This window comes from Pipra filicauda, unplaced genomic scaffold (genome assembly GCF_003945595.2).
Source record: "Pipra filicauda isolate LSUMZ 115617 unplaced genomic scaffold, ASM394559v2 scaffold157_size4220110_pilon, whole genome shotgun sequence".
Taxonomy (NCBI): Eukaryota; Metazoa; Chordata; class Aves; order Passeriformes; family Pipridae; genus Pipra; species Pipra filicauda.
Genome location: NW_024104073.1, coordinates 984,079 through 999,062, shown reverse-complemented (window position 1 = coordinate 999,062; position 14,984 = coordinate 984,079). Strand labels below are relative to the sequence as shown.

Here is a 14,984-nt window from a genome sequence, read left to right as displayed (position 1 = left end):
GTTTTATATTGCTGTTTTTAAGGGCATTTGAATAAATTAAATAAACGTGCATGAACCACTAAGACAAGAAAATAGAAATACTCTAAGTGCAATTTAGAATTGCACTTATCTATTTCATGACTGGTCAGTAAGACTCCGATTCTGTCCAGTAAGAGAGCAGCAGCTTGGAATTTGATCCAGGGCCATCTGATCTGTTGTTTTGCAAAGAGGAAGTATGATGAAGGGCCAGGGACCTGGAACATAGCAGTTTCCTTTAACATATTAGTTCTGGTTCTTGTGATAGCATTGTAAAGAAGACAGGTAAGAGAACTTCCTCCCTGCTTTCAGATTTTGTAGTAAATATGCATTCTATTCCAGGTGGTTTCCATGTAATGTAGGAGAAGCTTGGAGAATTAATTTCAACCAAAAGCTTTGACACTTTCTGCATTTTGAACTTGATGACATAAATACGTTAATTCTGATTAGCAGATCATCAGATCCAGCCAGGAGGTCCTTGTAACCCTTGTTTCCATCTCATGTAATGCTCAATCTTATATAAATAATTTTTTTTAACTTATTTAACTCTGAAAAGTTTGTATTGAGAAATCATAGTAAGAAAATAATTTTTAAAATTAAATTAAAAACTGACGAGCATGAAAATGCATATTACTGCTAGGAAACACATTTCAAAGTACTTGGTGAGGCAAAATTGACAAGGACTGATCTCATAAAAGATAGTGTCCAAAATCCATATTGCACACCCATCTGATCTGTAACAAGAGTGGTTATCTTAAAATTCGCTCTGAAAAACAGAATTAGTGTTACTTAAGGTTGGTATTAATATATTCTGGAATAGCAGCATATATATGAGGCTTGCTAATTTATAACCATACCCTCTGAACTTTCTGGGTGGACTAGCTCTGTGTGTGTGTACATGTACATACACTGCTACCCACTTACAGACACTGGTGGGCAAGATCAGTAGCTCTATTACCTGACTGTGCATTCTGTGGCATAAATGTGCAGTGGTAGTAATTGCATCAATTAGTGCTATGGAAGACATCTAACAGAAGAAATACAGACACATTTTGTTGAGATTATTAAATGGTTTGGAAAGGTTAATAAACCTTGAGCCAGAAAATGTTCTAGACTGATTTTTTTCCCATGGTTTTATAATACAGTATTTCAAAGTGCGTTTGTCTCCAGAAAAGCAATTATCTGAAAAAATACTTCCTCCTTGCCATCAGACTTACCCTTTCTGTTCAAAGTCAGTTCTGTGTGATTAAAATAATCTTCCTTTAATGCAGAGAAAAGCTAATTAGTTAACTTGTAGCTTCTATTATCCATAATAAATTAGATAGCTTACTAAGTTGCAATTAGTTGCAATTTTCAAGACCTACTGAAAGTAACACAATTGCCTAACTGCTTGGAAGAGTTTCTCTGAAACATTTTATATAGATTCCTCACTTAAGAATCAAACAAAGATTTTTGCTTGTAACATCGTACATCTAATATCCAAATTACAGGAACTAAGGTCAAAGTGAGCAATCTCTGAGCCAGAATTTTCCACAGTTTTACCTGAAGAAGGTAAAGTGCTGTATTTTTGTTAGATTCTAATGGAATCAAAACCAGCTTGCATTATTTGTAAAAACAATAATTGTATAATAAATTTCACACTTCAGAAAGTCTATAACAGTATGTAATTTAGTCTGAGTGAAATTATTTCATACTTTTTCATAGACCCATATCAAAGCCTGGACCCGTCTGATTTTGTAGCAGTGGCATAAACAGTATTTTAGACTTGCTAGAGCTATCGGTCCATTTTCTAAAATATATAATTAATTTTCTAGCAGCAGTGATTTTACCTTTCAGTTCTGGTCATCTACCTACTGTAATTGCAACCTTTTTCAGAACAAAGTCATCTCATATTATTGGTAGATTTTTGCTGTTAAGCAGTACACAGAATTTCATTCCGGAGAGACAACTCCCCAAGATTTAAGTTTTTATCTTCCCAGTTATTTCCTATGTACGGAAGGGATTCTGGAAGCTTCTGTTTAAAATTCAAGTTTCCAAATACAGGACAGGTAAATTTATATTGGATTAAGCTGTAAGACTTTTAAAATTTTTTTAATTTGGTCAGTGAGCTAATTTGGCAAACTGACTCTTCCACTTTAACTGACTCAGAACTGGCTTGTGTATTTTCTATTGAGATTGAGAATTTGGACTTTTGTTTTCTAGAGGTGTCAACTAATAGGTGACTGTCTGTTTTTAGGAGTAAAAAATTCTTTTTTGCTTTTTATTTTATTTCTCAGAAAACAGAAATCCACCAATTCTAATTATATGCCTAAAACAAACAAAGCTGTTATTGTTGTTGTTTTTCTGTGCATCACTATTGTATGTCACAGCCTGTGGATAATTAGGTAAAGAAAACTCTCTGACTCATGAAGAGGAGGTTATGATGACTTTTCATAGTATGATGGAGTATTAGTTGTTTGGCTGTTACGATCAGAAAAGGAAGCATTTCTTAGAAACAATCATCCTGAATGTATAACTGTTCTGACTATGTAAATACTACTGCCAATTTTAACGGTATTCCTTACACTGTCATTGAGATGTTGTGCTGCAGAAACATTTTCACACTGTGCTTATGTACTGATTTTATTTTATTCCCAGGTCCAGTCTGTGTATGACATTACCCAGTATGAGAATATTTTTCCTTTGTGCATGATTCTGGAAAAACTTCTTCAAAATAAGACAGAAGAAAACGTTTCGAGTTCAGACTATGAAGGAGAAGAAAAAATCAAATTTCTGAAGAACCTTGATCAAATTATTCTTCATCTCTCAGATGAATTCCCTCTATTTTCTTTATATTTATGGAGAGTGAGTGTTCTTTTAAACTCAGCTCAAATGCAAATTGATTAAAACAAGCAGCCTACTTTTTAGTGCATTTTTTGGGGGGGTATGCATTGGAAGGTTTTCGAGCCAGACAGGAAAATTGTTGTTATTGGAAAACATTTACTTTAAACTACTATTCTATACACCAGTTTCAGAGATAATGCAGTTTATTTCCAAACTTAAATATAGAAAAAAAGTAATAATCCAGGTGCCATTTTGAATAAATGCTGTTTCATGTAATGGAAAACAATATGTTGGTGTTTCTGTACACAGTGAAAATGGAACACAGAAAGTTGTTTCAGGTGCTGTTTAAAATAAACACTATGAATTTTAAAGTTGAGTCATAAAATGTGTGTAGAGATTTCAAGTTAGGAAACTATTGCCTGTCCTTTAAGAGTTGTGTAGCTTCTGTATAATTTAGATACAGTGTCTGGTTGGCAGAAATAGAAATGCTTATTTTTAAACTTTGTAGCTCATCATTACAAATACTTATAGGACATACTTTGTTAACAATTTAATCAAAATAGTCATTACCTGAGCAAAATAAAATCTGGGGCTCAGTTTTACAACTTTCTTACACTCGTATACTGTTTGGCTTTACTTGTGTATGCACAAGTGTAGGTACAGTAGGCCTAATTCATTCTGAGTTGAGTAATGATTTCAGAGATCTAATCTGAATAAATATAACTCATTTAGTGGTTACTTTAAACCTCTCTGTTCAAAATTAATGAATATTGATAAAATCCTCTTTGTGTCTTTTCATTTTATCTGATTTTTAATTTTTGTTTTCCTGTGTGATGGTATTATATTCATAGTAATAATTAAAGTAAAAGATTTTAACAGAAATTATCTTAAACATAAAAGGTCTTTATAGTGTGAGTTCAATAATACCTTAACAGAACCAGAGTACTTAATTTATCTAGAGGATAACTATAATGATAAACAACTTTTTTTTCTAGTAGACAAACAACATTTTAGTTGTATTATGTCTCCTAGAAGTGCATATTTCCTGTAAATATAAAAAATTTTGAGAATTAGTCCATATCCTTCCCCTTGCACTTGTTTCATCACATCAATTTTTATGTCAGGAAAATTTGCTGAAACACCGTTATCTTGTTAATTTGAATGCATTTATTTTGTAATAAACCATTGCTTTATAAATTTGTAAAACACATTGATATTTAGAAAGCAGGTGAATTGGCAGGTGAATTACTGTGATGGTGAATTGGCTTCCCAAAGAGTGTTTCTTAGTTTGACACTGGCCACTGTTCTGTTTCTTCATATTTGATATGTCATATGGTAACAGTTATTTAATGCTTTCTTTCAGCAAAGTTTTTTTCCACAGAAATGTTTGATTTGCAAAGCAAGGATTTCTGAATAGTCACATGACAAAATCAGATGAGTTTAGCCAAACTAAAGAAAAGAAATATGTTTTGTAGTTACTCAGGAACTGCCATGCCCTTTTTATTACTACTTTACTTGCTTGTTTGGTTGTTTCATTAAGATAAGAGAATCAGTTCTCCCTCCACAGCACTGAAAACATGGTTACAAAAAGAGCAAGGAGAGAAGTCAACAAAATGAACTGTTACCTAATTGATATAATTTTCATTTTCATTTTTTCAAAAAAGCTTCATTCAAAAGTAGTTTGTAAACAAAAGACACAAAACACAGGAGGATACTGGCATCTGTATAATAGCAAACTGTGTGTGTTTCAAGACTCTGGTTCCAAACAACAGGTTCAGCACTAGATTGCACACTACTGCACATTTGCTGATCGACTGGCAAAAAATATTTTTGTCACTAGTAAAACAACACGAGCACAAAGGGATGCATATTTTCTTCTTTGCAGATTGTAGCATTTTCTCACCAGCAAACTCTCTAGGCCACTGGAAAAGCAATGGATATTTTGGGAAATATATTCATTGCTGGTAAATTTTGAAGTAACTGCTCACTTGAGACATGATTTTTGACATGTTTTTTCACAGCATAGAGAGAGAGGAGGTTTTGTGTCCAGAGATGGCATAACTACACGGCACTTATGCTCTGATGGGAATTTGAAACTGTTATGCAGCTTTGAAAGCATTGAGGCAGTGAGAGTTCCCCTTGTAATGCCATTGCAGCAATCTAGACACACGCTGGCCTCTCTGCAAAAGGGATGTCACCTGGTCACCTGGGCTCTCTTTATCTGTTTCAGTGGAAAATTAAATAATGCAGTGAACCACATTAATGAGCACCTCAGCTTTGGTGGGAGCAATAACCTCTGCAATCAGAATACTCATTAGATTGTCGTCTCGCATTTCTTGAAGAGATTTTTCACCAAGATGGGACTTGCCTTAAGATGAAGGTGTGCAAAGGTAGACACGTGCATTTAGATGTCTCCCTGTGGTTGAGATGTCTAATCTATGAAACACTTGCAAAGTACCCCAATGTTTTGGCCTGGGTATCCAGCTACTACCACAAAGGACTGCAGATCTTCTCTAAGACCTGCATCACATTTTCTCTCTTTATGTAGATGCGTCTGATACCCTGGAGCATCTTTAGTGGCACTGTCACTTACAGTGTGTGCTTAGACAACTGAATTGAGCAGTGGTGGTAGCGTGAGCATGGATATACAGCTCATGAACATCCATTTAGGTGTCTTAATGTGAAAACTAAATCCTACCTTTGTGATACCTTATCTGTTTTTTAGAGTAGGAAATCCTAGGTTTAAATCCCTGCTCTTCAGACAATTTCTGGTCTTGTCTGATGACTGTTAGATGTAACTTGAGTAAACATCACGAGTTTTGTAATAAAACAGGATGACTGAGACAGTCCCTGGAAGATTTACAACCAGGTTACAAGTCTTGGACTTAAACTAAGTCTTTTAGTTTTACATCCACACATCCAACTTTTACCTATCTGACCTCCAGAGAGGAATACCAAATGCAGAGAAAGTATCTGTGATCTTTGCTGAGTGTAGGATGTCTCAAAAGAACAATCTCAAAATCCCATGTGCTGAGCATAACACATCGTAGAACTAAACAGAAAACACTTAAAAAAATAACTCGGTCTGATCTGTCATTGCTCCCTGGAGTGTGTCACCTGAGTTACACTTATAGTTTTAGAATGAACAGTTCAAGGATATTTCTTTTGTCTTGCAGATTCTTTTTGTAAATAAATGTGCTTTAAAATTTGGCAAAATGATAATGTTTTGCAAATGCAAATTGTTCAGCCTTATAAATACAAATATATATATATATATGTATATACACACAGGGTTAAATTATATATTTATATGGTTGAATTAGCAGTGATTATTTATTAGTAGCCTAATTTCAGTTTATGATTTTGTAATTTGTTTTTCTGCCACATTCTTAGCTTCCTGGATGACTGTCTTCTGTACTTGTCTCCATCTGTTTTAAAAAGAATTTTGTGGTAGAGTCTCTTTTTATGAGAGTAGAAAAACTATGAGACAAGGAAAATAAATTTTTATTCTAGTGCTGTTCATTCACTGTTCTATTCACTGAAGAATTTTACATTAATTTTACATTTACTATTAATGACAGCAGTGGGTGGGATTTTGAAGTGAACTGTCTTAGGATATTTTTGTAAGCCTAATTTGGAATCTTTTCATAATATGCTTGTCATTTACTGATTTTACAGGTTATTGCTTATATATGTTGGTAACAGTGGGGGAAAAAAATGTACCTTGTTTTAATCTTGTAATAATTTTTTTTCATTCAGTACTGATACAGAGTAACACTGTATAGTTTACTGTGGTGCAACATTCAGCTGATGTTCACATGAGCATAGGAAAATTTGGGCTGGAGGGGACCTTACGGCCTCCAGTCCAACCTCATGGTTGAATCAAGTTTAGCTGTGGGGTCAAAACCAGTGTTGGTCAAATCAACATTGTCTATTGCTGTTTTAATATTCAGTCAGGTATTGAAAACTTTCAAGGATGGAGACTGAATAACCTGCTTTTCTACTTGACTGTCTTCATGGTGAAAAAATGTTTCCTTGTATACAGTCTGAATTTGTATATAGTTGCTTCATTTATGACATGTCTTCAGTCTTCCCACCACCCAGAGCCTGGACCTATCTCCTTGATACATTTCCTACAGGCACTGGAGGCTTCTGTTAGGTCCCCTGAAACCATCTCTTTCCCAGGCTGAAGAAGCCCAGCTCCCTTAGCCCACCTCACGGCACAGCTGCTCTGGGCCCAGCCATCTTGGTAACCCTGTGCTGAACACACTTCAGTTTATCAGCATCTTTTTGCTGGGGCCCCAAAATGGGCTGTAGTAGTCTAGATGCAGATTAATGAGTGCTGATTACAGGGAGGTAATCCCTTCCTCAATCTGTGCTCCTTCTGACACAGCACAGGATGCTGTGTGCCCTCATTACTGCCATGGCCACTGCAGGCTCACAGTCAGCTCACTGCCCGCCAGGGCCCCCCAGGACTTTGCCTGCAGAACTGCTCCCTAGCCAGGCACTTCTGTATCACTGCAAAGGACTCTTACTTCCCAGGCTGGACACTTAGCACTTGTCCTTCCTTTCATAGTCTCCTGTCAGCCCATTCTTCCAGCCATCATCAGACCCTCTAATGACATCCATGCCCTCAAGCATATCAACTAGGACTCCCAATTTTGTGTCATCTGCAAATTTGATAAGGGTACACTCCATGACCTCCTCCAGGTCACTGGTAAAGTTGTTAAACAGGACGCATCCCCTGATAGCTCCTTTTGTTTCTCCACTTGTAACAGGCATCCAGGTAAAGTGCAACCTGTTAACCTCTACACTGTGAGCTTGATCATCAAGTAATTTTTTCACCCACCTGGTTTTTAGTCTATCCTTGCTTTGCAAGGACACTGACCAAATCTGTCAGCACCCATGTATCTAAACCACCTGACTCCACAGTGGGAAGTTATAGACATATATGAGCTGAAATATGACAAAACCGCAACTTGATCTTCAGCTACCCCGATAGTCCCTCCTACTGAACATGTTCACCTAAGCAGGAGGGCCCAGGAGACCTTGTTGAAGGCTGAGACTAAAAAGGGCATCAAGTTTCTCAGTCTCGTATGTGCCTGCTATCACAAAAAGTTTCATCCTTTGAGAAATCCTTAATTTGATTGAAAGCCATCTGTGAAATACTATGAGATAAATCACTTTGGAAGTCATCAGTAATGTAATTAAGTTTATCTTTTCACTTCCAAGAAATCTAGCTTTGAACATCAGATTTGTATAAAATTATTTAATCTGAAATTCAGTTTAGCTTAGCTTGTTTTAAAAAGCTATAGGTTTAGAGGTCATTAATATATGTTCATATTTTATGTTCATATGATCTAGACAAGGGAATTTAGTCTTTAGATCTCTTGTTGGTATAGGAACAGAGGACTCAGAATGACTGTTTCATCAAACCAAAAAATTCTTACAGCTTCTGCTTTTTTTTTTAGTTTTGCAACCCATGAGCATGTCTAGCCTGCAGGGGCAACTAAGTGGACCAAAACAACTTCTCAGAGGTGGAAAGCCCTACTCATAACTTGTTTTACACAGTAGAAGTGAAGGATATTCTCCAGAATTCCCGACTTGCAAGGGAACACAGCAGTGATCCTTGTCTGCAAGGTAAAATAGCAGTGACTTCTGAGCAAGCATATTAAAAATACAGTATTGACATGCAGAACCTCTTTTAGCTCCTGCACAATTCCTGTACCTATCTTCAGTATCCCCTTGCCAAGGGGGGAAGCATCTGAACCCAAAAAATAAGACTGTGGAGAAGATGAAAAAGGAGGTGTTTGTGAGCAGGACCCTTTGACAGCACTGGAAGAGCTAAGTGGGATGAGGAGTACGGGACTATCACATGGCTGGGCAACAAAGACAATGTGCAGAGAGATCTGTACTCTAAAAGAACATAATTTAACCTCTTCACAGGAAAAAAGGGAAAATACCAGGGCAAAAGCAGATTGTTTTTGTAGTAAGGTATTGTCACCTCATTCCCTCACAGCCGCAAATCTGATTCCAGCTTCTTCAATTCTAATCCTTTTAAAAAAAAAACAAAACTCTTCATACCTCACTGTTCCATCGGAGATTTCAGCTTAAAAGAGAAACAGTTAAGAACTCCAGTCAGATAATAATCAAAGGACTACATTAACATTAGCATCTTACTCTATTTCAGTTGAATAGTAAAAAAAGGGGCAAGTTTTAAAATATTTTTAATTATTCATAATGCTAAGCACAAAAAAGCATAGGATGTTTGTTTTCATTCTCTGATCAGCTGTCCATATATGTATGTTTCCCTTTAGAGCTGAAAGAAGTTCTGTATACTTATTGTTTCTATAGCTGTATACTTGTAGCTTTCCTGCTTTGTGCTTTTTTTTGCCTGTCACATGCTAGAAAGGGTCTTTTGCTGTTCTGCAGTTCTTAATTGCCTTGAGTTGAGACAGTTTCTGCAATTTCATCCAGATGGTGTGCTTCACTTAGACCTTTATTAGATCACCTCCCCCTTATATAAATTGTTCCACCCTCCTTATATTTTAGTTTTCCCTTTTTGCTTATAAGTAAATTCACTTAGTCTGCACCTGCTTTCTTAATTGAACAAGCAAAGTTAGTTTACAACCTTGCTTTAATTAAGCCATTCTTTCAACGTGGTTTCTTTTCAACTTGCTGATTTCAAATTCGTCTTGAATTCTTTACGGTTATGCCCACCTTTAGAATAGTTATACTAGAGAGGCTCATCCTTAATAATAGCACTGCTTACCAGGCTTGAGTTCATGTTTGAGATACTCTTTTAAATTATACTTAAGGAAACAGTCTCAGCAAACCAGGAATATCCCACAGTGAATAGAAAGACTTCCAAGACAAGTTTGGGGTTGCTCTAAAGAGCAGTCTTTTTCTTTCTTTTCTTATTTCTGCAAATGCCATAGATTCACATGACTTGATGAAGGCCAGTTCTGGCACCTTACAGAATTCAACTCTTCAGTATATGCGGCTTAAAAAGCAGCACACATGCATTCATCAACATTTTCTCTGACACAACAGCATGAGAAACTGTATACTGCAGATTTTAGTAATGTTTGTTACTCCTCTAAGATGTCCTGGTGATTTCTTGCTTTGTCCTATCAGCTGCTCTTTCTGGTGTTTCTTCTGTCAAAGCATAGCTTTTTTTTCAGTTATAATTACTGAATTTAGTTATATTCTTTGAAGATTTTCCAGCCTATGAAGACTGAAATTCATCTTTGTCCTCCAGAGTAACCAACCTCCCCTGACCCCAGCATGATGACACCCACAAATTTCATAAGTATACTCTGAGGTATTCAGCCAAGTTTGTACAGTCTGAGGAATATTATGAAGTAAAAACTCTGGAGAAAACAACAGAAATTGAAACTCCTGTAAATTACTATTATGTACTGAAAGAAAGTAAAGCATAGAAAGGACTTTTAAAAGGCAGATACAAAGTCTAATCTGTTTTCTTGTAGTATAAATCAGCTCCATTGCATTAGTCAAGCATTTACTTTATATTTCTGCTGAATGCAAGTAAAAACTGTGTCAGCCTAATTTTCTATTATCTTTTCAACATACAGAATTATCAAGGGTTTACAACCACTGAAGGCTGTGAACGTACTTATATACTACTCTTTTTGTTACCTGAGGAAGATACTGGGTCATTGCTGAGCTTCACAACCCTTCAGTCTGTCTTCTTCTGGAAAGTTGTTACTTTTGGCCATTGCATATTCTGAGCTTTGTCTTTCATATTAGAGATGAGGAAATATGTCTTGAGCCAGAAAAAGAAAGAATGAGATTAATCTTGTAGCTTACTATTTTTCTTAGTGACTGTACTCTTTTTCTTTTGGGAGGCGTGGGGTGGTGGTGGAGGCAAGAGGGCTAATTATCCCCAGGGGGATTCTCAGTACCTGTTTTCAGGACTTCTGCAGGATATCAAGATGCCTCACTGGTACCTCACTGGGTACTTGTTATTCGTATGGTAATGAGTCCTCTCAAGATCAAGGTTCTTTAGACCTTATAGATAAGAGTGTTTTCCAGCTAATCTTTCAATTTATTTTAGTAGCCATCCATAAAAGCGATTCTAAGAGCTGAGATAATTCCACATTGACCTTACTCTGAGGCTGTCTTGTCCTCCAATACAAGAGAAAGGAGACAGATCAGAAAAACAAAGAAACAAAATGACAAAACCTGATAATGCGTCACAGAAAGTGCCAACTCCACCAAAATTTTCTGAAAGCCTTCAGCAGTGTGTCATCCTTTTAAGAGTCCAAGCAGTAAGACCAAATCATGCCTTTCAGGGTCCTTGCCTAGCTGGAGATAGCACGGGCAGTAGGAAAAATGTTCCCACAGCCTAGTGCTGTGTCCTCAGTACTGTGCACCTCTGGGATCTACAGCACGAACTGGTTTGGATCACTAGGGCAGGCACTCAGACACTTAGCACGTAGTTCACTACAGATCTTCTTTATAAAATTAAGCACAGTCTGCTTCCTAAATAGAGAGCCAGTTGCAGTTTTTCTTTTTTTTTTTTTTTTAAAAAAAGGAGCCCCTCATAACTAGGCAATGTAGATTGCTAATATCCCATTCAGTATTAATTGTTCCTTATTTATCACTTACTTTTTGAGGCAAACAAACGATTTCAAAGGAGACACTTTTTCTCTTTTTGTTTTTGTATAAAAAGCTCTTTTCAGTAGAGACAATTTATAAAAAATTATGCAACACTTTAAATGTTAGGCTGCCACTACTAGAATATAATAGATTTTTTTATAGGTTTTTTTTTGTGCAGCAATTTATTCTATTATTCAGGAAATGGATTGTACTATTTGATCCTTCAAAAGTCTACTCATATATTAGAAGCTAAGAGAAGGATGAAGAAAGCCTGTTCCATATGAATACCACTGGACTCCAAATTCCTTCTTGCGTTAAGCTACTGTTGAAAACTTTTCTGTGTGATATTAATGTATGCTCTTGAGCAGCATACTCTACTTTACTCTTTTTTCTCCTAATGATGATATAAACCAAAATTGACATCTGAAACTGTAACAAGTAAACAGACTATGAACTTAAGGATTCTGTTTGGCATTTCTAGTTTTTTCTCCTAATGAGAAAGAAAATCTACTTAAAATAATTTATGCTGTAGTATGAAAATCACTTAAGGCAACAAGTGAAACAAGTAAGTTGAAGAAATAAGTGCCATTCCTGTATCTCACTAGAATTATTTTTGACACTTTCTGATTTTTTTACTCATTAGTTTCTCGTAAAGTTGAAAAGGGTACTAGAGGCGGGTTGCACTCAAGTCATTTCGCTGCTGAGTTAGTGATCCTATGCCACACAAAATTCCCTTATGGCTCTTATGAAATAAAATAAGGGTTTTGGTTTTTAACAAGGGAAAATGTTGACAGCTGAAAGGCTTTGTTGCATTCTGTGACTGGACCACACAAAAATATCAAATCTACTCTTACTGTTAAGAGTACTCCCCTCTCCTCAGGTCTTCAGCTTTGGTTGGCAGACCATACAATTAGAGTTAATCTGAACCTGTTTGGAAATTAATGAGAAGGGTGAAATACTGAAATTTTGTGATCACCTTTAAAATTAAACAATCCCAAGGTTTTCCTACTTATTTTATTTTTGCAAGATCTTTCAGCCCTGTTTTGGTGGCTGCAAGCACGCAGATATAACGAAGGGTTAGATTCTCTGTTCCTTACTTGGGGTAAATTAGGGTGGGTTTTTTTGTTCCAGTTCCTGATTTATTAATTTATTTTGACTTCAGGATGCACCCATGATGCAGGAATTAACAGAAAAGCAGAGGCATGAATCCTAAGCTCCCATAGCACTCCTGTCCCAAAAAGCAGGAAAGACAAAAACTTTATAGATTACACTGATGAAGAAGCCTGTGCAATTTTGCTTTTTCATTCTGTATTTCTTCCAGATAGATTATTTTCAAAAACATTTGGAAAAAAAAAGGGCTCATCATAACCAGATCATCAAATCCACCTTTAGGCTTAGGGACATAATTCATGTCAACAACACTTCAAAGGAAGATTAGTGAACAAACATCTTACTAATTTCCTGATAAACAGCAGAACATTTTACATGTGCTACCAAGTGTTGATAAACAGGAATACATCCATTTAATATTCCCTGTCCCTGGTCAGATCTTATATTCCTCATTTGCTTTCATTTAACTCTCTAGGCTGTCCCCTGTGATTCAGTCTTTCCAGGCAGCATTATTTGTGTTGATATCCTGAGCTGATTTGATAATAGCTTTCTGATAACATTATTCTGCTTGGAGAATAGTAATTCTAGCTGTGACTCCACCTGGTCTGCTTTGTATGATTGCAATCTTCCTTAAACGTGTTGCAGCTGTTGTAAAAACCACAGTACAGTGTGCTGAATACATTAGTCACTTAAGTCCACTAACACTACTGGACAGGTTTGTGCATTACAATTTAGATATGCATCCTTTTTTATTTTTTTTTCAGTGAAAAAGTAGCTAAGATCTTCTAACCGGTCTCTGATCACACTGAAATAGGTGTTTGGTTAAGATGGGTCAGTCTAGCACGAATGTGCTCTTTTTGGTAGCTCATTTCAGCTGAGATGGGTTTGGGGTGTGAACAAGAGCAGTTCAGTAGGTCATCATGATCCCAGGCAACTGCAGTCATGAGCAACTGGAAGCTGACCTTTTCAGTCAGTTCAGCTGCAGTCAGGAAAAAATGTGTCTGCAATTTTACCAATTTCTGGGTTCTCCTTTCCTCTTTGTGCACTTAACTCCTTTCTCTCTTCCCCCTTCCTCATTTTCTTCTTCTCATAGATACCTGTACTATTTGCACCACTCACCACATAGATGCAAAGAATTATCCTAAGCCAATATGATCTGTAGGGCTTCTCACAAAATGCCTTTGCAGGTATCTTGTTTTGAAAGGTGACCCCAGAAGGCTGTAGTAAGGACATTCATTCATTCTTCTTACACAGTATCCAGGTAGGTCACTCATCCAAGTGCTGAAAATCAGTTGTCCCTGCTCAGTCTTTCTAAGAAAGGCTTCTGGACAAATATTTTCAGAACAGATATAACCTGTGGCTCTCAAGTACTTTATTATCATTTTGCATAAAGGGTAACATTTAAGACACATCCTTCTTGTTATTCACCCAGTAACTAACATTGCACAAGCAGGGCCTTGCTAAGTGTGTTGGCATTGGATGGCTCCCTGCCTGCTGCAGTTCCTGTTCTGAGGTGTGCAAGATGTGTACCACCCTGGTGAGGCCTGAGACTCAAAGGCCACATCTGTACTAGCCGCATCACCATATCTTCCTTTGGACATTAAGCCAGCTTAAATTCATGTAGTTTTCTAATCAGGGTTGCCATGTCCAAAACAGCTGTTGTAGGATGACCTGTACCAACACCTGGGCTGAGTTGTAGGGAATCATACGGGCAAGTGCTAGATGACCAGTCAAAAGAAGGTATCAGGGACTGTTCTGAAATTTCAGCAATAGGTGACTTAACTTCTCTGTCCTGACACTCTCTTGATTCCCCAGTACAAACAAAGTCCTCAGGTTTCAAAGGTCATGCAGAGATGGAAATAAGTTTTTGCACAGATGTGCCTGTTGCCAGAAATTTGTGTGGGTGTATTAGGCTTTGCCTAATATCCAGCTACGTGTATTTAGAAATTCCATCACAAGGCTTGTGCCCTTTGCCTTAAATGTCATCCTACCCACATGGAAATGTCATCAGAGGTTCTCAGAAGCTCTGGACAGGGTGTCAAGAAAAGTCCTAGAGGAAGCAGGGGAGCAGAGCATTAGAGGGGTGGCAAGCCATGAGGACTGAACTCCCAGGAAGGAGAATTACAGGAAGTCAGAGATAAGGATTCCTGAAAAGTAGAGCTAGTATCTGTGCTTCCAAATTAGATGGCATGTGAGAGATCACATTGGATCAGCCGTTGGAACCAAATATCAGCCAAATATAATCAGCCGTTGGAACCAAAATACCATCCTGGGCTGAAATCTCTTCAAGATTATTTTCTTCCTGAAGACATTGATTTCATTTTTTTTCTGTTAACTGAAATTTTCTGTGTTTTAATTATTCCTCTGATTAATTTTTCATATTGATTTCTTTGCTGTGTTTGTGATTTGCAAGT

The 14,984-nt window shown here is 36.9% G+C and overlaps 1 protein-coding gene across 4 annotated transcripts in view; it reads left to right on the top strand.

The window, feature by feature from the left end:
- MEI4 (meiotic double-stranded break formation protein 4) overlaps positions 1 to 9,059 on the top strand; it is a 145,332-nt gene extending 136,273 nt beyond the window's left edge. For 3 of the 4 annotated variants that reach the window (XM_039379135.1, XM_039379136.1, XM_027711500.2), the window contains one exon: positions 2,653 to 6,360. In XM_039379135.1, coding sequence (XP_039235069.1) covers positions 2,653 to 2,901 — 249 coding nt within the window. In that variant the 3' untranslated portion in view covers positions 2,902 to 6,360. Of the gene's footprint in view, positions 1 to 2,652; positions 6,361 to 8,309 lie in introns of those variants that run through there. The other variant, XM_039379137.1, reaches the window with a different exon arrangement.
- Positions 9,060 to 14,984: the final 5,925 nt, after the last annotated feature.